The sequence below is a fragment of the Trichoderma gamsii genome (genome assembly GCF_001481775.2).
Source record: "Trichoderma gamsii strain T6085 chromosome Unknown Scaffold_12.2, whole genome shotgun sequence".
Lineage (NCBI taxonomy): Eukaryota > Fungi > Ascomycota > Sordariomycetes > Hypocreales > Hypocreaceae > Trichoderma > Trichoderma gamsii.
Window position 1 is genome coordinate 106,163 of NW_020171349.1, and position 26,279 is coordinate 132,441.

Here is a 26,279-nt window from a genome sequence, read left to right on the forward strand (position 1 = left end):
AATGGATGGTGATGATATTTTCGCTCTTCAGCAAGCTGTGTTCAAGCATTGTGGTATCGGCGGTGTATTGCATCCAGCAGTACAGGTTGGTCACAACCACGGATCAGTTAGCTTCCAAGGTGATTGTGCCTCAGTCGTTTACGGACGGAAGGTCTATACCCAACCTCCAAATTGGTGGACTGACACTTCCTTTGACGACTCATATGTACGTATATGCCCAAAGCTCTACCGCCAGCAGTACAGTTGATGCTTTAAAGGATTCACGTATGCCCCGTTTATTGGAAGATGGACCTACCATCCCCTGTATTCCAACAGCATTCGATATTTATCATCGGCATAATCGACGGAATTGGTTCCTGGAGATTGCTAGCATAAGACTATTCAGGGCAGTACGCTCATGGCTTGGTGAGTCGACTGCATGGCAGCAATCTACAATGGGCAGTGCCTCCCTTATTTCCGGCCGTCTACATCTTAACTGGGAAGCTGATTCCTTTAATCTCTTCCGCCAACCTTCGAAGGGGGAAAATTGGAACCCAGATCTACTGCGATACTGTGTTGGCATTCTAAAAGAGCTACTTCTGGCTATGAAAGAGCTGAACATGCTCGGCGGCTGTTGCAAATCTTTTCCAATTTTCATCAAACGGGACAGCTCCAACAGAGTCACTGCCGCCGATGTAATCTTTGAAAGTGTCTGGCAATTCGTTCAACTGCTAAGCGAGCCTCTGTCAACAACAAATAACTCCGAGTCTGTCCTTAGAGACGTGAAATGGAGGACCGACATATGCCAGTGGACTCTTGACACTTTCAAGCGTTTGTTTGGCAGGGAGGACGAAGCGTTATTCTTCCTTTACCGATCGACACGAATTGATGGCATTGCACCCTACATACTACACATAGCGGCTTTGTACGCACAAATATTCTCTGTCGGGCTCGCCACATTCTGTCAAGGCCACTGCTCCGATTTTTACATGCCCCAAATATCTCGTACAATCGAAAGGTTTTACCTCTTTGGTGCTGTGCCAACTGGACCATGCGTCATCGCTGAGAAGGTTGAGCTGTCTTGTCTGGGAGATATGCTGAACAGACCAGTGTGGGCGTTCTGTCTTGGTGGACCGCTGATCAGGACGGATCTGAACTGGGCTAACCGCTTAACCTTGTTCCAACAGAAATACGATGTCCGCGCGAGACTTTCTCAAATCTTCGACCTCTGGGGTGCGAGTATTATAGTCAGCAAAGAAGAAGTGCCAAAGTCTTTCAAACTCTGTATGGGGCGCGGCTTTCTCTATGAGAAAACCACGTCGTCCTTATTTGCTTCATCACCCAATCCAATGCTCCATTGGTCGACGACAGATAATGACAGAGCCTTGCCGGCCTCCTGGCTCGAGCACGACCGAAAAGTCATTATCGGCGCTGTTTCCTCCAATCAAGCGTGTCCTCTGCGTCGCCACCAATATGAGAATGCACTTGCCGGCAGTCTGGTCGACCTCCGGACACATCCAGGTGGCTGGAAGACAGGTTCTAGAACAGGGGGCGTAAATGTCGGCGTCGGCGGTGGACCCATGGCCCCTGCTACCGTAGGAGCAGCAATTAGTCTCACCCAACAACGTTTTGGCCCGACTTTCATGAAAGGAAGCCAAGTGCAGCAATGGAATAAGCTCCCCCATGAGTTGACAGTCCTTAATGCTCCATGGGGACTTGAATTCAGCCTTTGTACAGGTGTGGCGCGAAGAGTGCCTCTCAGAGCGCTCTTGAACGAGACGGTTGTAACTTACCTTCAATCTAAACTTGACGCGAGATCAAATGCAGAAAGCAACAGCAATGCCAACGCACCAGAAGCTTTATCCAGATCTCAGAGGCTTGATAAAAACGTCATCGAAGAAATTCGACGAGCTAACTCTAATGATGACGCTGCGGCCATCTGGACTGACCTCAATCACACCCATCCCGCTCAATTCAATGCGTTGGCAACAGTTCTTGAGAGCTTTATGGACGCAATACAGTGCGCACGTCTTGATGACAAGAAGAATCTCTTGCTATGGTGGCCTGAGCCGAACGGGTCCACCGATAGAGGGATCAAACTTGATATCTCCCGGTATAAGGGAAACTCGTGGATTCCGGTTCTAGAAGACACTGAATCATGCGCAATCTTTGGGCTGGCGACGTGCGATTGTTTGATTTGTTCGGATCATGGAAGCGCACAAAGGATTTGTCAAAATGGTCGAAGCGCAAGTTGGGCTCTATCGGCGCTGAAGGAGAAAGAGCCAATTCTGAGTACCGGCATCGCCGCAGAAGGGGGAGACACAGCAAATATGAACCTCACACATGGCAGCAGACTTATTCTCAACAACTACAAAGCACAGAGTCACGTGGTCAAGGTCCAAGAGGTAACCAAAGGCGCTCCATGCGTCCTCGAGTACCGCGGTGCATGGCCCAGGCCTGCCACCGCATGGTACAATTGGTTTAATAAAATGACGAATGTGCGCGAGAGCGCTGAATTTCTGTCGACAGGAATACAAGCTTTGATAGTGCATCGGAAGCCATAGCTGGAGGGGCTACTAGGATGACACGGGGTTGAGTTGGGGTCGGAAACTCAAGATTGAAAAGTCTTTGCCACCGCCTGGATATTTAGCTATTGGGTTTACTTCTAAATACAATGGCCGTCTCAAATTCTGGTAACTCTTCAGTCACTTCATCTTCTTTACCTATACATCAAAGATCATACGCTGCGGAAGTGGGCATACGCAAAAAATCTCAATCGTCGGATGTCGGCTTGCGAATTAATAGCTAATACAATGCTGGCTCGTAGTACATACGACCATAGGTAGTGGAGAATTCGGGGTCCCGTCTGCTCCCCCATAGACAAGCCACTAACCGGCAGATTAGTAGTTGAGTGGGTGACCATCAGCGAACACCGGCTGTTGTATGTTTTCATTTTTTGTCTCTTTTACTTGTTTTGCTGTGATGCTATCGTGGTTGTTCCATGGCGGACTGTAGCACAGCTTTCTGCTACATACGACCATATCCATTGGAATATACGGGATCCCGTCCGCTCTCCCTGAGTCAAGCCAATGAGAGGCAGATTAGTAGTCAGGTGGGTGACCACTGGCGAACACCGGCTGTTGTATGTCAGTTTCTTTTTTTCTTTTTATATTCGTTTTTCCAAGATTTTGATGCTTCGTGTGTGACTTTGTGGTCGTGCAGCAAAATTCCCATTCGGGCAAACACGACTTCATCTAGTCTCGAATTAGCAAGCGGTGTGAAATTCTTCCGGGCAAAGCGATGGTGGGGTCGACACTCTATTTTAGCTTTACGCCTTGTTCAGCGTTACCCCACTAGAGCTTCCATAGTTCACCACCAGCTTCTTGGCTGCAACTTCTATAATCCTTTTGTTGTGCCATTTTCCTTGTTTCACCACTCAGATATCTCTTTAACCTGGGCGCTTCTTCTTCTAGGAATATAAACGCACTCCTCATCTCGCTGCCAAACAACAGCAACAAACGCAATCAAACCACGGCCTTCAAGCCATGTCGTACGTCACTCTGGCCCAGCAGGGCCTCAGTGCTGCCGAGTCGCGCAACTGGGATGAAGCCGTCACCAAGCTGTCCACGGCCCTCCAGAGCTCTACGAATCCCGCCTGGCTTATTGCCCGCTCAAAGGCCCTGGTTGGACTCGAGCGATACGAAGCAGCCCTGGACGATGCCGACCTGGCATGGCACACTGCCTATGAGCGCAACAAACGCGATCTCATGGCCAGCGCCCAGTACCGCCGCGGCGTGGCCTTTTACCACCTGAAGCAATACGCAAACGCCGACTACTGCTATCTGCACTGCATGAGACTCATCAAGGGTGGTGTTGCAGTGCCCAAGGAGGACCCCGGCCTGAAGTATGTGGACGACAAGGGGTTCTGGACGGTGACTGCCGACCAGGCCACTGCTGATATCCGTAGCGAGGAGGCCGGTAACAAGGATGACGCTCTCAAGTCCGCTATGGGCGGACAGGGTCAGACTCAGCCGCAGCAAAGAGAGTCGCGAATGGCCGGTGTCATGCGGACTCAGGCTCTAAAGGCAATGGAGAAGCTGCCGGAGGATGATGCTGGGAGAAAATTGACGACAGCTTTGATTCCCCAGCAAAAAGAGCTCGCTGTCCACAAATCTGATAAGGCTCAAGATGAGGCCAGACCCGCAGCGGCAAAGCCTGTGGTCCCCAGTGATGCGCCACTTCGCCTCCAGGACTTCCAAAGCAACACGGCCATGTCTGTTTCCATCTTCTCAAAGGGCGTCAACAAGGAAAAACTCAAGGTGGATTTCTTGGACAACTCTGTCCGACTGGACCCTCTCGTCTATCCCAACGGCGAAGAGAAGGAGTTTCAGCTTCATCTGTGGGGGGAAATCGATGCCTCCAAGTCCAAGTTTACCGTCACTCCCAACAAGGTCGAGCTCAGCCTGGCCAAGAAGACTGCCGGCAAATGGCCAACTCTTCAATCTGATGGATCCTCAGCAGCACAAGTACCGGTAAAGCCTGCCGTTATAGCAGCGTAAGCTCATCCATTCTGATTGCCTCTGTTGCTCTCTTGTATAATCGCTGGCTAACTCAAGATTTCAGACCAGAAACTAAGAAACCAGAGCCTGTCGCTGACTCAGTCAAAAGCGACCCTTCAGAGGCTTCAGCGACCAAGCCATCCTATCCCACGTCCTCCCGCTCCGGCCCCAAAAACTGGGACAAGGTCGGCGAAGACGAGAACTCAGATGACGATAAAGACGTCAACTTGTTCTTCAAAAAGCTCTACAAGGGAGCCACCCCAGAACAGCAGCGCGCCATGATGAAGAGCTTCACGGAGAGCAACGGAACATCCCTTAGCACGAACTGGGATGATGTCAAGGACAAGCGGGTTGAGACGGTGCCACCTGATGGCGTCGAGGCAAAGAAGTGGGACTAACTGCTGCTTTTTGTTGGAAAGGTTTGTAATGGAGGGACTATCTAGATTGACGACGCATCAAGTGTGTATTATGTGCGCGGCGCACAAACGGGACAAAATGGGATTTGCTTTTATCGTATCGTTGCTGCTAACTTGCTTTATCGTATCATATTGACTCGAGATAAATTCTGTACTATACAAAAACTTTCATCTTTCTTACTTTACTCGGCTCGATTCACTCAAATATCACAATCATAAATCTCTATGCTACGTGCTCATCATATAAACATCATCATCATCACGCCTCCACACCAGGATCCAGCTCCCTCACCCTCCTCACAACATCCTCATACCACACACTCCTCTTCAGCCTATTCTGCGCCAACCCCGGCGTCCATGCTTCCTCACCACGATACTTCTCCGCCAATCCCTTCGGAATATGCGCCGCCCTCGACAAAAAGTCTTCCGCAGCAATATACGCCCCCCTCAGCCACCTCGCACCTTGCCCCCCATCCACATCAAACGCATTCCGCCCATGCAGCACCCGCAGGTTATCAAACAGCACACAATCACCGGCCTCCATCTTATGCTCGTGAATCGCATCCTTGTCGTTAATCAGCGAGGCAAAAATCCGCGCCGGCTCGAGCCACTGCCGGATGTCCTTGACGGGGCTGAGGTACCGCCCCTGAAACGGCGGCGACCAGTACACGCTTGAGAAGCCCGACGCGTTGCCGTCCAGCACGTAGCGAGAACTAAAGTAGTGATAGCCGTGTTTGCCGTACTGGTAGGGCACGTGGTGCTCGGCCAGCGGCGCCATGCGATGTCTCGTGATGAAGGGCCAGAGGAGACGCCCGACGCGCTCGCCGTCGCTAAAGAGCGATTCGCCGCCCGCGCAGGAATTATCCATGCAGTGAAGAACCTGGATCATCGGCGGCGGGTCGAGATATAGCAGGTCCTGGTGCAGGCCCAGATAGCCGCTCGTGTACGCGACGTTCTCGGCATTGGGCTTTGCGCGGACGTCAAACGTGCGGCCGTAAAAGGTCTCGCGGATATTCGCAATGCGCGTCGTGATGCGCACAACAGACTCTTCGTCTCGCGGCACGTTTTTCAAATACACAAGGCCAAAGCGGCAAATGTCAATAATGACGTCCCAAAAGGCCTCGCTGTCCTCCTTCATGAACTCGGCGTAGTCAATCCTCCGCACCTGCTGGGCGATAATCTCGCGATCCCAGTAGACAACCCCCGTGCGGCGCAGAACAGATCGTTTGCGAGGCAGACGCACATCCTCCATGCCCTTGCGCTTGAGCGACAGATCGACTGATTCCCACGGCAGAAGCATGACATGCTTATCCTTTCCATCCTCCACAAATCGCGGAATATCATTGAGAAACGTAATCTCTAAGCCCTTCTTCGTCGGCTTAACATGCTCCAACCCAACATCCACAGGAATCTCCACCGACGAAAACGTCTTCTGTCCAGACGAAACATCTCTGCATTTCGGACAGGCGCAACTATCCCGCAGCGTCGCCGGCTTCAGCGTCCTCCTTCCATTCTCCGTCGCCGGATCCTCCACAAAAAGAAACTTGTCCGTCCACGCAATCTTCACCGGGCCATTCTCCTTGGGGCCGTCCAAGTCATGATACGTAAACCGCTTGGCATGTTTCGGCGTGTCCAGCTTGGGCCAGTATCGCGAAGCCGAAGTCGCAGTCTGGTGTTGCGGACCGCCTAAAGCAGCTGCTTCCTTGGCCTGGATTTTTCTCGACTGCGGCTTGTAGCGAGTCTCTTCAGTCTCTATAGCAGAATCTCTGTGTGGCTGTCTTTGTCTGTGCTTTTGACTTTCGCCTCGTTGGTGTTTCCACGGGGCTTGAGTTCCCACGCCGCGACAAGCCACGGCTCTGGCTTGAGCGTTTGCCGTGGCTGCGGCTCTGGCTTGCGAGGTGCGAGCCAGCGACAACATCGTGATGAAGTTGCTGCTTATGACTGAGCTGACAAACTTCACAGCCTGGAATGCAAGGGCTCACCCGTAATACAGAATGCACGACACGGTAGTCGTCTATGAGCAGGACAGGCAAATGAGTTGACAAAGTCGCATGTCAGGCCCTTTTTTGCGCTAATAAGAGAGCTGAGTGGACCGAGGCACAGGCCCGGCAACAAGTGCACGAACAAACCGGCTAGAAAAGAGTGCAGCCTTGCCGAAAGGTCAGAGCAGAATGAAGATTTACGCTGCCCAATAAGCTTGGATTGACTTGTTGTCTTAGCTTCTAATGGTCGGATCAGATGATGTTGAGAAACAAATAGTCATTGATTCGGCTCAAAGGAACATTCACACATTAGCCACCACCAACCCCTCAATCTCAGGGTCCTACCTATTCAGGTAATGTCAAAACTTTGCAGCATTCACTTTCTCGACTCAAGTCCAGTCTATGTTTCGTGTTTCAAAGTCTCATTGTTATTGAATGATATTCATTTTCATCTTTGATAAGTAGTAAATGTGCCCCTATAGCTAGATCCAGATTCATTCCATCATTACTCATGTCCATTAAAAGGCACGTCGCTGTCATGTGTCCAACTCCCCGTATGCATACATATACAATATCATCGCCCAAAGATCACCTTAATAATACAACACAAATCCAAACAGAATAAGACAAGAAAAAAAAAAGGTCAAAAAAGGTCAAAAAGGGGACTGAAAATAGACCCCAAAGACATCTTCATCGATTTCGATTGCTCGACCATCTCTTTACCATAACCTCTCTGATCTTGTACAATTTCATCGCCTCCGTGATACCATTCTTCAACCCCTCTTCAAACTTGTGCGGAGGTGGTACGTCCACATAAATCAGCACCAAGCTCTTGGTGACGTGGGACAAGACGCGTACAACGCTGTGCAGCCACGACCAAGGCTTTCGCGGGCCTTGTTTTCCTTGCTTCTTCCACCACGCATCTGAATACGAGGGAATCACAATCAGGCCAAACTCGGCGTGATCAAACACTGGTCCCCGGGTATAAAGAAGCCAATCAACTCCAAATTTGATGCCCCCGCGAGGAACCCATCCTAATGATCTGAAATGATGGTACACAGCGTAGTGAACCAAGAATCCATCGTCCGGTTCCAGATCAGGTTCATCAGGGCCATTGCGGGGAGGGAAGTAAGAGTATTGGCGGAATAGGGAAAATAGCTCTTGGCGCGACAGCACTCTGCCAGATGCAGGATCGGTAACTTCTAGCACGCCAAGGCCAAATGAAAGAAAGAAGGCTTCCTCTGGCGTCAACTGGAGATGTTCCTTGTTGATGATGGGGTCGGACACGGGTACGCTTGCCAATGGAAGTGAAGGCAGGGTTTGGCTAATTGCGTTGCCATTGCTATTAGCTTGGGATGGTTCGGAATACGACACGGGAGGCGAGCGGTTGGGGCTTGGAGGATCGGTGGCCTTGTACGTAGCCGATTCCACGGTGGGAGAGAATCGTACGCTCTTTCTGCGGTTCAACGTCTTATTTCCCGCGCCATCACTCGATGAAATTACAGATCTATCGTCTCTAAAGATTTCTGGAGTTTCGTTGGTGATGGGAGTCCGGGGCTCTTCGGAGTCTTCTGTTGAAGAACCATGAGGCGAAGACGGCTCGTTGGCTTTGGACGCATTTACTTTGGCAAGCTTGGCAAGATCGGCAGCAGAGTTTGGCAGCGCCAACAGCTGGAGCGGTCCAACAGGTGCAAAATGCAATAGGGGCTTCAGAATCGACTCCAGGCGTGATACAACGACCGCTGAGTTTGGAAGTGCGAGGAGTTCCAACGGACCAACTGGTGCAACGAAGCTCAGAGTAGAGTCTGGCACCACCTTGGCTTTCTCTGCAGCCAGTCGCTCCTCTTCTAGCCTTGTCTGCAAAATGGCTTCTTGCTCCAGTCGCGCACGCTCCCACTTGGCTTGAGCTCGCTCGTCTCGTCTTTGCTGCGTAAAGATCTCGCTGACATGCATTTCCTGGAGTCCTCTTTGGACTTGTTCTCTCTTCAGCCAGTTGGGTTCACTGCGACTCAGGTTGCCCTTGCCATAGAAGCCTTGCTCCCACAAGGCCCTCATAGACTTTTCATCTTTGATGTGTACTGAGATTGTCGTCTCAGACCAGACGCCTTGGTGGATCACAGCAGGCTCTGCGGGCGGTGGTCGGAAAACCTGGCCCAGCCATGCGTATGCAACGTGAACCAGCGAAATTGGGTTGTTGGGGTAGAAAGCTGGGAGGGGAAAGGTTCGGATGGGTGCAGGAAGCGCGTATATCTGGTGGATGGATGGACCTCGCTTTTGCTGCTGTGCAGCCGGAGCTGGAGCTTCAGACTGGGGCTTGGCTTGAGCTGGAGCCGCAACTGCAGAGTTTGCTTGCAGCTCAGCCGAAGCCTTGCCGATAGGAAGGGGCTCGGTTTGGACTTGCATCTCAGCCATTTCGGACTGGGATCATTTTGACCTTGACCTAGCGGAGCTTCTAGTCAGTATTTGGCTCCCAAGATTGCTATAGTTGGATAGTGTGATGAGAGATTGATGAGGGGAGCAACCAAATTTCCATCGCTGTATCAGATACCGTTGTAGTCTATAATCAAATGGCAATCACAGAGGTCTCCAAATAAATGGTCGCTCTTTGCGCAAATGGTAATCATCATAACAGTGCGAGGGAAACGTTGCATGTGACAGAGGGAGGCTTTTTCAGCAAGGTTCTGCGTCTAGCAATAGCTCAAAACGCGGGAATGGAGATTTTGGGCAGAATGAATGCAAGCAAGCAAGCTTGAGCTTAGATGGAAACGTTGTGAAAGAGTTGCCGAAGCTTCTCGGTGGCTTCCAAAGCTTGAAGGGATTAAAAAGGAAATAGATGAGTTCGACTTACTTCTCTCAAGACATGGCCCGGTAACAACGACACTCCTCTGCAAGACGAGTCCAGCTGGATCTCATCCACGACGTTTCCAGAAAGGCAATAGATGCTCTACCAGCCTGGAATCTGAGAAGAAGACGTCGGGGCGCAAAAAAGTTTTCTTTGCTTGTTGTTCATAGGAAAAGAAGTAAGAAGAGGGAAATTTTTTCTCGCTCACAAGGGCTTTTTTTTTCCTCGGCGGTTAGTCGGAGAAAGCCGCTAAACTGGGGCCCGGAGCGGATGCCTGGAGCGCCAGGCGTCAAGAAATCCAGCAAATGCGAGGTTCCTGAGTGGGCAGATGCAGCCACGCACAGCACATGCATGCAGCTCTGCAGAGGGAGAGGCTACAGGCGGCACAGCGCCCTGAATCTAGGGCACATCGGCAGGCACCGCAGGCACAGCGCAGCCGCTACAGGCCGTCCTGCATCGAGTGATCCACTGGAAGGGTTGGACGCTCACCGCATGGGTCGGCGCCGAGTTTCGCTTCAAATGATTGATGTTTATAGATGCTGCGGTATCTACAGGCCCGGGTCTTCCGACAGGTGACGAAGCATTGGCCGCAGCAAGAGTCTTCGTCATCACAACATTGATGTCTACTCCCAGGTGCGTATAAACGCCAAGAACGTCGGAAAGGGTGTCAGAGGTAAGAGAGCTGAGCCCAATATACCAAGAAGAAGAAAAAGAAGGAGAAAACCTCTACCAATCAGCATCACTTACATAATGACGTATGCTGTCTAGTATTGACTAACTCTTCCTTTGGCTGTGCTTGTGACCCGCCATTGGCGTCTTTTTCCGCGTGTACTGTATATCCGCTGGGCTGGCTGTAAGCAGTACCTTAGGTATTCAGGGCTACCCGAGCGTCCATTCGTGCTAAGCCCAACCCAGAGATCGCCAGGTCATGCTCTTTTAGGTCCCTGCACTTACTTGTCCTGTGGCTGTCGTCGATACCATCTTTGGCAAATTCTTCGTCAACACACAGCCTCGACCTCAGCACCGGCTGGAAACAAGTCCCGCGGCTTCAAGTAGGCTTGTCACCCTCTTTTCATCTTACGCATCGAATACGCCCGTCGTATTTGCTACCAATTTTGCTACTGGGAACTTACCTATTACTTTGTCCTCTGCCGGCACCCCGCCTCGTCCTCATCTCCCTATTTATACACCATCTCTACCTCCCTCGTATGCCTTGTAATGTCCCAACAGTCCATCTCTACGCGCAGGTGATCGTTTTCCGCCCACAGTGAAGGAACAATGGTTGTACGTCGACCCTAAACGTGCAAATGTCCGGTCTCATCCAACTTGTGGCCACGGTCTGCCTCGTCTGGTCCGTGGTCGTCGTCTTTGTCCAAACCGTCGGCATCAGCGCCATGTAAGCCCTCGTCTCCAGCCTCTACCCAGCGAGCATCTGGCTAATAGCCTCCGTCCACAGATTCAGTCGCTTCTCCCGCCGAGCGCGTCCGTCCGTATCGTCCGGCCTTGGCGCCGATGCGCCGAGCGTCACCATCATCCGGCCCGTCAAGGGCCTCGAGCCCTGTCTATACGAATGCATCGCTTCCACCTTTCGCCAGAGCTATCCCCAAGATAAAATCTCGATTCGTCTCTGTGTCGAGGACACCAACGATCCATCGTACCCGGTCCTCCAGCAGCTCATCCGCGACTTTCCCTCCCACGATGCGCAAATCCTAGTCGAGAACGAGGACCCGATCCTACACGGCCCCGATGGCCGTGTCAATACACTAGGACCGAACCCCAAAATACGAAACATCAGTAGGGCTTATCGAGAGGCCCCTGGAGAGGTCATATGGATCATCGACTGTAACGTCTGGGTTGCAAAGGGCGTCTTGGGGCGCATGGTGGACAAGCTCATGGGCTACTCTCACACTGGTGAATCAGCCCAGCCCTACAAATTCGTCCATCAGCTGCCCATCGTCGTCGATGTCGTCGACTACCACCAAGATGCCTCTGCCGAAAGCCAAAACTTCCTCGGAGCTGCCGCCCACACAGCTACTCCCACCAACGAAACACTATTGCAGCGAATCTCCAACAATGGCGGTGGCCGCCTCGACGAAATGTTCATGGCTACCACGCACGTCAAATTCTACGGCGCCATCAACATCGTGGGAATCGCCCCATGCATCGTCGGCAAGAGCAACATGTTCCGCAAGGCTCACCTGGACCAAGTCACCGATCCCACCCGCAACCCGCTTCTCCCAAAGGACTTCGAGCGCCCACGCGGCGTCGACTACTTCTCCCACAACATCTGCGAGGACCACCTGATAGGCGACCTCCTCTGGCGCTCCAACATCCCAGGCTATGCCAACCACGGCATCGCCTGGAGCGACCTGGCTGTGCAGCCAATGGCCGGCATGTCCGTGTCCGCGTACGCTGCCAGGCGAGTCCGCTGGCTGAGAGCTCGAAAATTCACTGTGCTGGCCGCCACTTTGGTCGAGCCCGGCGTCGAATCACTACTATGCTGCGCTTATTTTGCTTTTGCCGTTACGACCTTACCCTGGTTCAAAGACACTATTCCACAGACGTGGTCGGCCTTGGCCACAATTTGGCTCATCTCCATCGCCGCCTGGATGACCGTAGACTGGTTCACATTCAAACTTTTACACACGGGCCGCACCATTGAAACCGACGAAAACACTCCCCAGTTCGCATTTGGCTCATCTAGCCCGCGGGGCCTTCCGAGACGCCGTTTCCTAGAATGGTTCCCCGCGTGGATTGGAAGAGAATTCATGGCGCTACCAATCTGGACCTTGGCAGTGCTTCTCGGCACCACTGTCAATTGGCGAGGAAAGGTCTTTTACGTCCGCCTGGACACCAGTGTCGAAGAAATACCTAGCGGAACGCCCAGAAGAACAATGCAGACACCGGAGCTGGAGAAGGCTCGACAACGTAGTAAGGATAGACTGGATTGATGGGATACAGGCAGGAATGTTTTCCAAAGTTTCTTAATGTGGCGTAATACGGAGTGACATGGATGATTATAAAAACGACATTATTAGACTAGAGTTCATGATCGGCACGGGCGTTTGAAGTGTTAAGAAAAATAGTTCTTTATACTTTATTGTCGCGATATAGATATACTGCTAATGAAAGAAGAGGAGGATAAATTAAATACAAATTCTCAGCAAAACCCGCTTGGAATGAAATGAGAAATAGACTGCAAACCTGCAAAGATGGAAAATAATACAACAGGAGGGGGGTTTGAAACGATAATCTTGTCTCGTAATCTCGTAATTTCATGTGTCTCCAAATACTCCCTTCAACTCTTCTCCGTGTTCACAGCCTCTGCGCTGCCAAACACGCTCGCCGGCACAAGTCTCGATCTCCTCGCAATAAGATCCGACAGCTGCATCATGGACAAGGAGCTCATCAGCTCCAACATCTGCACATGTCCGCCCAGATGTCCGGTGATCCAGTTCCGCAGCTCCACTGAGATGAGCGAGTCCACGCCGTAGCTCGACACGGAGCGGTCCGATTGGATCTCCTTTGTAGCTACAGAGAGCAGGCCGGCGAGCTTCTCCTTCAGGCCGGTGTATACGGCGTCGACGGCGACTTCTGCGCTGGATGCGCTGCGGAGAACGGCCTGCACGTCGAAGGCGTCTTTGCCGCTCTTGGAGACACGGGGTGCGGCGCGGGACCAGACGTGTGCGAAGCGAGCATCTGGTCGTCGCGTAGCGGGAGATGAAGGATCTGGCGCAAAGAGGCTGGCGCCGCAGACGATTTGTGCCTGGGATGGATTCACCGCAATGGGATTCTGAATAGCGAAGTTGATGACGGCGAGGACTTCCTCAATTTTCTGCGGTTGGATATCGGAAGAAGGCGGTGTGTCTTGGGCATCATCCAAGTTTTCCTGCTGTACTGTACCAATGTCGATTGCTTTGACGGGGAAGCCCTGCGAAGCCTGGCTTCGGGCAAAGCTATCTCGGAATGCGCCAATAGCACCAGCGATGCCCTGTTCAGGGCCGCCCACGACTGAGGAAGTGCTGTTGAGTAGGAGGAAGAAATCAAGCTCCGAGCCAAAAGCATTCTGGAGGCTAAGAATGCCGGCGGTTGAGGACTCAATGGCAGTGGACCACTGAGAGTGAGTAAGAGCCTGGACATCCGCGTCCTGATCATCATTTTTGTTAGCTTTCCTTCTTTAAATCATCAGCCATTAAAGTCATATCACTTACGTGAGTCTCAGAATCTCCAAGAATTATACCCTTGAGGGGTGCTCCTGCGCTCGCTTCCTTGAGTTGATCCGCAATAGGTCTGTCAGAGGCACTGCAAGGAATAATGGCAACGTCCGCGCCTAGTTGCCTAATCTCCTCTGCTAGGAATTCGATGTTTGATCCTTGCCGCGCAATGACGCGACTGGCTCCTAGCTTTGCCAAGTACTTCGCAACAGCTACATCCAGACTTCCATTGCTTCCAGCAACAAGGTAGGAACTGTTCTCTCGAAGAGCCGCAGACTTGGGCTTCTGAGGTTGAATCTTCAAAGGCAGGCTAGAGTCCAACTTGAAAACGGCCTTGCCCAATTGATCACCCGCCTGCATAACTCGGAGCTGCTCTGCAACATTGGAAGCATGAGAGGTAGTAATGGGGCTCATCAAAGCCAACTTTCCTTCCTGGAGCATGTTGAAAGAAGTCTGCAGCAGCTCTTGAAACACCGCAGGCCGTTCTCTTGCGAGGAATGCCATGTTCAAAACAGAAAGGGAAGCATTCTTCTGGAGGGCCTCTAGACCAAGCTGGCCATTGTTTGCAACATCTCTCTCGCAGAGCTGCACAATTCTGCCAAATGAGGCTACGGCACTGCAGCTCTCTGAGAATGCGTCGCCGGAAAGAGAGTTGAGAACAACATCGACGCCCCGGCCGTTCGTCTGCTTAAGAAGGCGATCGCCAAAATCCAGATCTCGGCTTGAGAAGATGCGTTCAGTGGGAATGCCAAAAGCCTTGTTGACGAACTCTGCCCTGTCTGGACTTCCAACTGTCACAAAAATGTCTTCGGCACCAAGAGCCTTTGCAAGGGCAATCGATGCCTGGCCGACTGCTCCTGCTCCTGACTGAATCAAGATGGACTCGCCTTGCTGAAGTCTGGCAATGTTTCGGAGAGCATAGAGCGCAGTGGAGTAAGCCAACGGAGTTGCTGCTGCAGCGTCGCTGGCGATTCCCTCGGGAATTTTAACAGCGTGGCGAACATCCACATTACTCACGGTGGCAAGTCCATCAGGAGCATAGAAGCTAACCCGATCGCCCACAGAGAGTTTCGTCCGAGAAGCATCACCCACATGGACGACTTTGCCACTTCCTTCGAGGAGAAGAGAAGAATTGCCTTCAAGCTGGCCAGTGGTGGTGAGCATATCATTGAAGTTGAGTGCAAAATTCTCCACTTGAACTCTGATTTGTGTCGGCTTAGGAGCAGCTGTATGGAGTTCGCTGTCTGCCCAGTATAAGGAATTAAGTACTCCGACCGAGCTAATTCGCAGGCCCAATGATCGGCTGGCATCATTGTAAACCTCTTCACGTGGATGGTGTCTTGATACCGCATCTTTGACTTGCTGGTTGACCGCCTTATTCTCCAATAGACGGGGAATTACAATGCTACCGTTATAAAAGGCAAGCTCCCACTCGGATGCAGAGTACGGCGAAGCATTTGGTCCAAGATAGTTTTCGTATACTTGCAAAATGGCAGATGCTTCATCCGAGCCCGTACCAATGTCCAAAGTGAAGAAGCTGAGATCAGGCCTCGATGATCGCAAGCTGCGTGCCAATCCAGTAATGAGAGCTCGGTGTGGCTCAGGCTCAGCCAGAGAGGGTCCCTTTGTCACCCATAGCACAGCTTTGGCATTTGCAAGAAGGCGTTGAACTGAGTCCCAATCATTTTCAGACGCTCTCAGCAGGGCGTCTTCAGAGACCTCAGGAAGGAATATGTAGGTTCCAGGAGACGATACTTCTTCAGAGAGTGATACCGTAGACACAGCGGTTTCGAGGTACTGTGCGGCCAACGCGCGGCGCAACTCACTCGCTACGGAATCACTGTCCTTTCCAGTGAAGATGGAGATTTTCTCAGCGTGCGCTTTCAATCCAATATTAGCGGCATGAGAAACGAGCAAGCTCACTTCGTGGTCCTGATCCGAATCGTGATCTTTCAATTCAAGTGATACGCCAGAAAAGCCGCTCTTGACCAGAGCCTTATCCCACTCTGGTGTTGATACCAGAGGGGAACTTGTGCGGCCATCTTCGGCTCCCAGCCACCAGCTCTGCACGCTCCCGCGAAGGACTCCCCATCGTAAAGACGGTGCTGTCAACTCTGCAAAAGCAATCTGGCCACCGGGCTTAAGCAAGCTCTTCAGATGACCAAGGGTATTCTCAAGATTGTGTGTTGCATGGAGGGCATTTGAAGCAACAATAACGTCGAAAGAGCCAGGTTCAAACCCTTGCTGCGCAGGAGACTGCTCGATATCAAGGGGTTTGAACTCTACAACATTTTCAAATTTCTTCAACTTCTCTTGTGCGCTTGCAGTGGAAGACTCGGAAACGTCTGTGTAAACATATGTTCCTGGAGTAGTAGCATAATCTCGCTTTTCTCCATGCAGCGCTTCAAGCAGAGTGAAAGTCAAGTTGCCCGCTCCAGCGCCGACTTCCAAAACACGCAGATTTGGCACCTTGTATTGGACAAGTTTGAGATATTCTGCTAGTTGGGCGTGGCACCTATTGAAGCCATCGTCCTCGGAGTAAAGGTTATGTAACTGGGTCTCATCAATTGGGAACTCTTGGTTTCCTCGCAGAATACCTGGCAAGTGAGGGGCAATTCGAGCCAGCAGCTGGTTGGCAATACCTTGTGTTTTGGTGTCGGAGCTCAATGGCAATGCATTCGCCGTGTCTTGTCCTCGCATCCAATCATAGAAGCGTCGCAAGTGACCAGTAATTAAATGTTCGTCTTCACTCGAGAGCTGACCAAGAGTGTCCTTGATAATGCTAAGAGAGATAGGGTCGAGGCTTTTCTGCTGCTCTTGACTCTTCTGATCAAGATTTCTTTGGCAATATTCCGCAACTGCCTGTTTTGTAGACGAAAAGGGGTCCACAAGCCACTCAACCTGGTGACTCAAAGGGTTTTCGTCGCCGTTAGCGTCCGCTTGATAACTCCCCAGAGACGAGAACTTGATTCCTTCAACTCGAACCACAACATTGTTTGCATTGTCTGTAGCAACAATACGAGACGAATGCTGTCTCAGTCCATAAGGACTAGACTTCGCCGCAACAGAGAGTTTGTGTCCTGGCTGGAGGTCAATATCCGTAGGGATGTAGAGCTCATCGATGGAGGTAACGACTTGAGGGCCATCCAAGCCATCAGCAAGCTTTACGCCCGAGAGGGTTGCCAAGAAGCAGCCTTCAAGCGTCGTAGGGTGGATGTGATGCACTTCTTGATGGCCTCCAGGCATTATTGCTTTCACATCCTGCACAGTCAGCTCGCTATTGGACTCCCAGGGGCTAGCTGAGATGTTGTCGAGGTTTGCAAAGCACCCAGAATAGTCATTACCAGAGGCGCTGAGCAGTTTATACAGCTGCTTAGACTCTAATTGAGTCCATAGTGCAGAACCATCTCCGTTTTGAAGAGAGCCAGTCGCAGTATCCGGCTTGACATCCAGCTTTCCCACGTCTTCCGATAGAGCAATCAAGCCTCGGCAGTGCTCAGTGGATTCGTTATTTGGAGAGATGCTGTAGATTCTGAATTCTTGCCATTTTTGACTAGAATCACGAGAGGTTACAGAGTAAGGTCTCAGCAGAGTAAAGACTTCAGCTCCGAAAGCGTCTTCTTGGATAAGAAGAGGTCTATCGATGACAATCTTCTTGAATTGTATCACTTTCTTCAGCCATGGGCGATTTGACGTAATAGACTGACGTTTCAAGGCCTCCACAATCATAGCCAGAAAGCCGGCTGCGGAATACAAGACTTGTCCATCTATAGAATGACCCTTAATCCAGGGCATCTCCGAAAGCCGAATGTACATTCTCCAAGATGGCTCGGCGCTGATGCTGTCCGCGGCAGCAGTTCCAAGCAGATCATGGCGGGGAAACTCTCGCATGCGATACACTTGGCTTCGACGGGACTCATTCCAATGAATCTTTCCGTGATGCCAGCTGTATGCTGGCAAGTTTGTCAGCACCTTTGTCTGCGTGCCGTGAGGGTTATTTGTGCCTGTGAGATCAATCTTGAGGCCATAGTTGAATAGACCAGCTGCAGTCGACAACATGCTTTGAACCGCGCCCTCCTTTCTCCTGAGGCAAGAGAAATAGGTCACTGAAGACAGCTCCTTGACAGTTTTTGCTATCTGAGTAGCCGGTCCTTGGAGTGCAGCGTGAGGGCCGAGCTCAATCATGACAGTCGGTGGCAGTGCCACACTGCCATCTTCAGACGCGGTCAAGCTAAGGAGCTTGGTCAAGGCAGGAGAAAACCGAACTGGGCGTAGCAGATTGCTCACCCAGTAGCTTCCGTCCATCTCTTCGCCGCTCAGCTCTTCACATGTAACTGAAGAGATCATCCGCACGCCTGGCTTGAACTTGCGGGGCTGCAGTGACTTCAACGCATCACCATATAGCCCCTCGATAACATTCATATGAGAAGAATGATAGGCGACTGGGACGGCTAGCCTTCGGTTGAAGATGCCGTCCTCCTCCAATCTAGCACCAATCTCTTCAATGGCCGAGACATCGCCCGAGATTGTCACACTGGTAGGACTGTTGATGCATGCAACATTTACAGCGTACTCGCTATACTTTGATAGATATTGTTGCGCATCAGTGTCTGAGAGACCTGCTGCAAGCATTCCACCTTGCCTTGCACCATCCTTCCGCATGATTTGATATACAGACTGGCCTCGGTGATAGGCAGCCCTGAGGGCTTCTGGTGCAGTCAAGCTTCCAGCAGCATATGCGGCTGCAATCTCTCCACTCGAGTGACCACAAACTGCATCGGGATGCACGTTCCAAGACGCAAGGAGATCAACCAAAGCGATCTGGATGGCTGTGCACACTGGTTGGGCCAGCTCAGCTTCATTGATGCGAGAGTTTTCCTTTGTCTTTTTCAGCTCATCGATCAGGCGCCAAGTCGCGCCCATTCGGATAAACTCCCGCTCAGACTTTTGCATCGAGTCGGCAAAGAAAGGGTAGGATAGCAATCCCAGTCCCATTTCTGCCCATTGGGCTCCCTGGCCTACAAGAGGTGGAATCATATCAGCATGCGTTGGCTTCACAAATTAAACACGGATTAGGAGAACAGCAGAGCCTTACCAGTGAAGATGAATAATTTTCGTGCATTCGTCAAAGCTTTGACCGGACGAAGTGATCCCAGCTCAATTTTGTTGAGCCCTGCCAAAAGTTCCTCCAAGTTGGAAGCAACAATTGCAGTTCGCTGTGCAAACCGACTTCGCCTTTCTGATAACGTATAGGCCAAGTCGTCCAGAGATAGCTCCTGACGGTTTGCTTTGGCCGCCCTCATGAACTTCTTCCACGCATTGGCCATCTTGGAGCAGCCATCATCCCGCTGGTGGCTCCACACAAAGACCCTGGATCTAGAAGCGGCGGGTTCGGAGATAGTTGGGCCACGCGCTGCCCTGAGCTCTGATGTCGGTGTTGGCTCTATTACCTTGCTTGGCTCTGTCCATGCCTCGAGAATAACATGGGTATCTGTGCCTCCATACCCCGACCCGTTGATAGATGCCCGACGTATTGATCCTTCTGGCCAGTCTTGGAACTGTGTTGAAACCTAGAGAAAAAAAAGACTCTGAGTCAGTTTGATTGTCTTGCAGTCAAAGCTTATCGGGCACTTACTTTAAGTCTCCGCCGTTCTAGCTCCAACCTGGGGTTTTCGTTGACAAAGGTAGGAGTGGGAACAAGTTTTCTCTTCTCAAGCATCAAGAGTACTTTCACCAAACCGGCCAACCCCGACACACACTCGGTATGACCCAAATTTGATTTGACACTACCGATGATAAGCTGTTTCTCAGAATTGTCTGAGCAGAAAGCTCGGTTAAAAGCCTCGGCTTCAACGTTGTCTCCAGCATTGGTACCAGTACCTATATTGAATTTGAAAAAGTCAATGCGTTAGTTGAAGAAATGCCAGCAAGTTAATGGTGGTTTCAATTTACCGTGTGCTTCCACGTAAACTGTCTCTCGGGGATCAAGCCCAGCAACCTTGTATGCACGCTGAATAGCTGCAAATTGAGCATCCGGCGACGGCATGGTAATGCCCGGAGTTCTGCCATCGGAGACAACCGCGCTACCGCGGATAACAGATCGAACTGTGTCGCCATCCCGTAGGGCGGCACTAAGTGGCTTGAGCAATAGAGCGACTACGCCCTCTCCACGGGCATATCCGCTGGCGCGGGAGTCGAAGGAATAGCATCGGCCGTCCGGAGATAGAAACCTTTGGTTGTCAGTAAAGAAGGCTATGTAGCCCGCAAGGGAGGTATCCAAAGCTTACGACATGGAGGAAATGATGGACATCTTGTCAGGGTCCAAAATGAGATTAGAGCCCCCCACCAAAATTTGGTCAGCGTCGCCAGCTCGAAGGGCGAGGATGGCATCGTGCAGGGCCACTGAAGCGCTAGAGCAAGCGGTGTCGACGGCTTTACTGGGTCCGCGCAAGTCAAAGGCGTAGGACACGCGACTGGATACGAGAGACGGCCCTGTTCCGGTGAATCGGTACCTGTAGTCATCGGTGAGCATTTGTAAAGAAGCAGCGAGTTGCCAAACTTTGCCGACTCCGTTTCCCAGAGTCGGCTCCATAGCTTAGAGAGTTGAAGAGAGTTGAAGGGAGTTGAAGAGAGTCGAAGAGAGTTGAAGAGAGTTGAGCGAGACCTACATCGGCGATGTCTCAGGGTCGCGACCCAGGATCTGGTCATAGTCTGTATAGGAGACGGCACAGAAAACTCCAGTGTTGGACTTTTCCAGCTTTTCCAAGGGAATGCCGGCGTTCTCAAAGGTTTCGTAGGCCACCTCGAGCATGAGTCTCTGCTGAGGATCTATGGCTTTGGCTTCTACGCCGCTGATGCCGAAGAAGTCACTGTCAAAGACACCCGGGTCTTGCTGTAGAAGGTGAACTCCCCTGGCACTGGTCTATCAAGAGAGTAGTTGGTTAGTTGAAGGCGCCAAGACAAGACAGCAACAGAGACGAGGCTGAAGCGAAAACAAAAAAGGGGGAGAGACACAGAGAAAAGAGACAGAGGGGTTGCTCCTCTACTCTCCTCGTCGTTCTCTTCATCATCCACGTACCGAGCCCGGGAGGTGAGCTTGGGGATGCCAGAAAGACTCCATCCTGAACCGGTTACGGGCATTGCTCGCCCAGCTGGTTCTCCCCTTTGACAAAAGCTGCCACAGACCATCCTCATCAGAGGCAGTGCCTGAGAACCGGCAGGCTACTCCTATGATGGCAATGGGCTCGTCCCCGTTGGCATCGAGCCAATGGGGGTCCAGGGGATTAGATGAAGTCATGCTCGGCAGAATTGACTCAAGGGGAAGGGGAGGTTGAGGTTGGAGGGTTGAGGAGACGAAGAGAGGAGCACATGCGAGCTGGGATCGCGGCCAGAATTATATGGAGTTGCCACAGTGCAGGAGACGCTGGAATAAGCTGACTTCATAGGGAACCAGCTCGTTCTCGGCCGCCCCAGTTTTGGCTGCAACAGCGCATGGGATGGGGGCGAAGATGGAGGAGGGAAAAGAAAAGGGCCAGCAAGGGAAACGAAAAAGAAGGGTTGCATTAATGCAGTCCCTAGCTCCAGGCCATGCATGTCAAAAACCAGCCCGTCTCGTAAAGTGTCCGGGTCCAAATTCTGGAGACGCGCTTGAGGCGATCGGCCCATCCGCGGCGCTCGTCAAAAGACCGCTAGGTATATAAAATTGCAGCTTACCCTGCGACAAAACGACGCCAACTCCAGGGCAATCGTCACGACGCAGCGCTGCTTTCTTCTTTGCTCAACCAACACGCATCTCTGCAATCATGGGATCAGTCCCTACGCTGGCCGAGAGCACTCTGGTGCAGCCAAGCATCCCGCTTGTGCCGGGCATTGTTGATGTCACACCGCTTGATCAGTATATGGTTAGGGTCATTCTGCCCATGATGATCTTCTTCAAGGTCGACGAGCCTTCACTTCGACCCATAATTCTGCGCAACCTGAAGAAGGCACTGTCGCTGGCCATTGACGAATTGAAGATTCTGGCCGCCGAAATCATTCCCAAGGACCCCGTCCGCAACACAATCCAGCTGGAATACCGCAAGGACTCCGGCGTCTGGTTCCACGTCAAGGAGCTGCCAGATGTCGACTATCAAGACTTGGCTGGGCGCAACTTTCCCTTTGCTGCGTTGCCGGCGTCCCAGTATGCCTCGCAGCCGCTGGGGCACTCTGAACGAGCCCCCGTCATGACCTTGCAGGCGACCTTGATCAAAGGCGGCCTGGTCCTGACGTTTGGCGGCCACCATGTGGTCATGGACGCCCAGGGTATGGGCACATTTGTCGAGGTCTGGGCCAAGCATGTGGCCGCAGTGTCTACGGGAGTTGTCGTCCACCGCAACCAGTGGCTTACCAACGAGCATTTGGATGCGTTTCAGCTCTACAGCCCGGGCATGGACCGCCCGCTCTCAGAGTTCCCACTGTATCATCCTCCCAGAGAGGGATCATACGAGAAGCTGCAGGCGGACCTGCAGGTCAAGGTTCTGCAAAAGGCAACGTCAGGCGACCACGAAGGAATCGCCAAGCTCATCCGCGTATCTCACTGGGCCATGACCCAGGAGAAGATGGACGAACTCTGCGATGCAACGCTGCCAAAGACAAAGGAGGAATCATCCGTGACGTCCCATGCGACGCTATCCGCGCTTATCTGGAAACAGGTGAGCAAGGCTCGACGACTTACAGAGAAGCAAGTCGCCTCGAGCTCGCTTCTAACCTCGGTGAACCTAAGGAGGCGCGTGGAGCCGCCACTGGCACCCGAGTATCCAGGAAACGCCATTGCCCTCGCTCGGGCTAATGCAACTACTGCAGAGCTAGAGACACCTGGTGTGGAACAGGTCCATGAACTTGCGAAGAAGGTTTCGGCTTCCATTGAGGAGTGGACCGCAGACGAGCTCTGGTCTCTGGCTGGGGCGCTGCAAACACATCCCGGCGACATCTCCAACAAGTTGCTCCCATCACTCAACTCTGACGTCTTAGTTACTGCACCTTCTCGGCTTGGAGAGATGCTCAAGGCCGCAAATTGGGGGCCCGAGCTTGGAGACATCAAAGCCCTTCGATGGGCGTTCCCGGCCTTCATGGACGGGTTTGTGATTGTTCTACCCTCGATCCACGGGGGCATCGAGATCATGCTATGGACGGCACCGGAGACTACTCGGCGGCTGACGGAAGACCCGGACTGGACGAAATGGGTAACGCAGTTGGAGTAGAAGCTGAGGAGGAGGAGGAGGCTAGATGCGGTCGAGCAAACTGATACGTCGGCCGCGGAAGAGGATTCGAAACCGTATGTGCAGGCAGGACTAGTGACTCCCCTCTGCCGCAGTAGTAAACTGACGGTGGTTTATGACCAGTCGTATCGAATGGATACAGCGTCACTGCCTGTGTTGGTTGAGGTTGTTTAGTTGTCTCTTATCAATACATACCTAGCATGGCGTAACTTTGCTTTGAATCTACATTTGCACACAAAATGGTTGCTCGCTTACTTGGTTAGTTGTCATACTAGTAGTAATACGCATTATGCTAACCCATGACAACAAGATGGTGTTTATGGGCAACAGGCTTGCGGCCCGGGCCATGATTAGGGGCGGTTAGAGGCGAAAGGTGGCTTTAGACGAGACGACAAGATCATTTCCCTTGTCAAGCTAGTCCTAGTCCTCTTGCCAGGAGTAGGAGGAGGAGCACCAAGTGTCGTAGCACGGGCCAGAATGAATCCAAAGCACGATGGGCTGACTGCTAGTATCTTCACGGCCGATATTGTTGCATCACCCAGTGCTGCCGGCGTCCCGGGCTAGTCGTCCCAAGGTTTCCGTTTCCCAACTGCAGGTTTGACTATCGACGGCGTTGCAACCTGGATGGGATGGAGGGGGGACCTGAGATGGAGGGGTCCCGACAAGTCGGTTGAGACAACAACAGCTGATTGGACAGGCGAGCTGGAAGAGGCTGCGAAGAAAGCGGGCGGGGTGCCATGGCGCGCACTTCTGCATGAGGCCCCCAGCCAAGTTGGGACGAACGAACCAGAGCCGGACGGCAGGGTTGCTGGACCAGGGCCGCGGCCAGGGGCCCGGGCATTCCACTCAACTCGAGTGACAGGCGGTGAGAAATTAGCATGTCTGGTGCGTCCGCCACGCGAGAGATTTGCGGTAGCGAAATCTGATACCATCAGACCAGGGCTTGCCATCGCCCTCCAGGCGGTCGCGACGGCGCTGATCTGGACGTTCCCCGGACAGGCCAGCGACAGAGCATCAACGTGGCAGCACTACTGTAGCAGTGCGTGCGACTCATGGCTCAATCGACCTGTCAGTCTTCCACATGCACTCCATATCTACTCCGGACTGGGACATTTGTGCATACGCGAGCTGCGTCGCCGGCCTCGTCAGGGAAAGGCCGCGGACCAGCAGCGCCGTTGACTCGTTGGGAATCGCCATCGGGCTCTTCATCGGCTTGGCGGCCAAAGGGGCGGGCCTCAGACACGTCGCAGGCACTGGTGAGTGGCGTCTAAGTTAGCTGCGGTGTCACTCGTGTCGTTTGATCATGGCCAGTTGGCTGGGGGAGACGGTTACCGCATTACCAATGCATTTACAGTATTGCTCGGTACTCGTACAGTACAGCCTGGTTGTCGGTAATGCAGCGGCGAAGAGCTGCAGCTCCGGAATGCTCTAATCCCGAGGACCCTGCTGCAGTGGCGGGGTTTGATGTCTGATGATGTCGGCAGCATGGATGGTGGCCAAAGAGTTTGTTGCCTAATGGGTGGTGATGGTTGGGGAGAACAAGATTCATTGCTTCTAGACTCGATCTCGGCCGTGATGTTTGGTTACAGCACCTACAGCGGTCGTGCCTGCCAACTCAAATGCTGAGCTTTTAACTAGGCCAGTACCAGCCCAAGAGGCCGGGCCAGTAGTTACTCCGTCCTCCTTGATATCAATCTTGATTCAACGTGATCCAGTCCGGTATCCAATCCAGTTCGATTTCAACATCAGCCGGTTTGTTGCGCACTGCCCAGTATTATTAGCTGCTCGCCTGCTTTTCCAGCCGAGCTCTACACCCATTTCCAGCGTGGATGTCGTGGATGTTTCTGCTTCGCGAGTAGCGTCGGCCGCGAGACTGCCTGAGAATCGGCATTAAAGAAAGACATCCGAGGAGCTTGGCTGCGGCCTCGAGATTCTCGCATGAGAGCTGGCGGCCCGATAGCATGGCACTTGTAACGATGCCGCCGCAAAATGAAGCAACCTCGACGCTCGGAGTCAAGGGCATCCTGCGGATTAAGACTCTCGGGGATCGGCAAATGCCAAGCTTGCGGCTCGCATCGCAGGCGGACTCTGCTATGTACAAGGACTATTTTGGGTAATTCTCTCAACAGCACTTGAAGTTAAAAACTGCTGTTGAAATGACAAGCGCTACTCCACAGCGTGCAAGAACTCTCACCCCTGCGGAGCCACCTAGCAGTTCGCGATATCGCCGACGATGATGCTGGTTTGGAGAAAAAGTAACCCATGCCTCCATATCGCCTTTGCGCGCTGCAGGGTCCATCACATGCATATGCTTTGGACCATATGAGGCTCCCAGCATACTGCTGTTCGCCGAGCGAATGCCCTTTACCTAGTTCAAATTCCCGAAGCTTCCTCATTGGATCAGCTGCAGAAAAGGATGATTCTTAGCGCAGCTGCAGCTGAGCTGGGCCATGCATTAACCGATAGGATCCTCTCAGCTTGTTCAGGGTCCGAATCCAGTAATTGATGTATCAATACCAAAGTGTCACAGCCTTGCTAATCAACCAACCCTCAAGAGGCGTCCTAATGATGCAAGGCTCTCAAAACGAGTCTGACTGCATGCGCGATTTCGTACATTGTGGTGTTCATCATTTATAAGAGCCTGAGCTTTACGAGGGGCACATACGCCACACGTGGTTTTAATTAACCTGCATCCTTCATGCCCCCCGTCATCGATCCTTTGGTCCAAAATCGAGAATGAAGAAACACGGAGCCCCTGTTGCTTCCTTCTTTGTGGAGAACGGGCCAGCCTTGGCCACAAAAATCCGGATATTGAGAGTGTTTGTCTATTTCGGGGTAGGACTTAGGCTGCGCAGTGACTCAACATGCATATTTAGCTGTCGTTGAGCCAATTCTTCGCCACCAATGGAATGGCTTGCGGAGGGACGACACATCAGATGAGATACAGCCTGAAATCCTGTGTCGACTAAATTTGGTTGGTGGTGGCATCGTTTATCAAGTGGCTGCGTACGCAAACACTAATTTTCGGTA

The 26,279-nt window shown here is 52.2% G+C and overlaps 8 protein-coding genes across 8 annotated transcripts; 4 read left to right on the forward strand and 4 right to left on the reverse strand.

Annotated features, from left to right (window-relative positions):
• Positions 1-434: 434 nt before the first annotated feature.
• Positions 435-2,543, forward strand: TGAM01_v204221 (hypothetical protein; the record flags this gene model as incomplete). Its single annotated transcript, XM_018801843.1, has 1 exon — positions 435-2,543. The coding sequence occupies one exon, from the start codon at positions 435-437 to the stop codon at positions 2,541-2,543; it is 2,109 nt and encodes a 702-aa protein (XP_018665158.1).
• A 981-nt stretch (positions 2,544-3,524) lies between these two features.
• TGAM01_v204222 (hypothetical protein) lies at positions 3,525-4,936 on the forward strand (the record flags this gene model as incomplete). Its single annotated transcript, XM_018801844.1, has 2 exons — positions 3,525-4,534; positions 4,603-4,936. The coding sequence occupies 2 exons, from the start codon at positions 3,525-3,527 to the stop codon at positions 4,934-4,936; spliced, it is 1,344 nt and encodes a 447-aa protein (XP_018665159.1).
• Positions 4,937-5,213: 277 nt separating this feature from the next.
• On the reverse strand, positions 5,214-6,872 carry TGAM01_v204223 (hypothetical protein; the record flags this gene model as incomplete). Its single annotated transcript, XM_018801845.1, has 1 exon — positions 5,214-6,872. One exon carries the CDS (start codon positions 6,870-6,872, stop codon positions 5,214-5,216), a length of 1,659 nt encoding a protein of 552 aa, XP_018665160.1.
• Positions 6,873-7,626: 754 nt separating this feature from the next.
• On the reverse strand, positions 7,627-9,348 carry TGAM01_v204224 (hypothetical protein; the record flags this gene model as incomplete). The annotated part of the gene is made up of 1 exon (XM_018801846.1): positions 7,627-9,348. One exon carries the CDS (start codon positions 9,346-9,348, stop codon positions 7,627-7,629), a length of 1,722 nt encoding a protein of 573 aa, XP_018665161.1.
• A 1,737-nt stretch (positions 9,349-11,085) lies between these two features.
• On the forward strand, positions 11,086-12,729 carry TGAM01_v204226 (ceramide glucosyltransferase; the record flags this gene model as incomplete). The annotated part of the gene is made up of 2 exons (XM_018801847.1): positions 11,086-11,174; positions 11,235-12,729. The coding sequence occupies 2 exons, from the start codon at positions 11,086-11,088 to the stop codon at positions 12,727-12,729; spliced, it is 1,584 nt and encodes a 527-aa protein (XP_018665162.1).
• A 347-nt stretch (positions 12,730-13,076) lies between these two features.
• Positions 13,077-21,289, reverse strand: TGAM01_v204225 (hypothetical protein; the record flags this gene model as incomplete). The annotated part of the gene is made up of 8 exons (XM_018801848.1): positions 13,077-13,925; positions 13,990-19,010; positions 19,088-19,562; positions 19,628-19,872; positions 19,945-20,222; positions 20,280-20,504; positions 20,661-20,914; positions 21,071-21,289. 8 exons carry the CDS (start codon positions 21,287-21,289, stop codon positions 13,077-13,079), a joined length of 7,566 nt encoding a protein of 2,521 aa, XP_018665163.1.
• A 505-nt stretch (positions 21,290-21,794) lies between these two features.
• TGAM01_v204227 (hypothetical protein) lies at positions 21,795-23,231 on the forward strand (the record flags this gene model as incomplete). Its single annotated transcript, XM_018801849.1, has 1 exon — positions 21,795-23,231. The coding sequence occupies one exon, from the start codon at positions 21,795-21,797 to the stop codon at positions 23,229-23,231; it is 1,437 nt and encodes a 478-aa protein (XP_018665164.1).
• A 578-nt stretch (positions 23,232-23,809) lies between these two features.
• TGAM01_v204228 (hypothetical protein) lies at positions 23,810-24,798 on the reverse strand (the record flags this gene model as incomplete). The annotated part of the gene is made up of 3 exons (XM_018801850.1): positions 23,810-24,277; positions 24,373-24,502; positions 24,602-24,798. 3 exons carry the CDS (start codon positions 24,796-24,798, stop codon positions 23,810-23,812), a joined length of 795 nt encoding a protein of 264 aa, XP_018665165.1.
• Between the last annotated feature and the right edge of the window lie 1,481 nt (positions 24,799-26,279).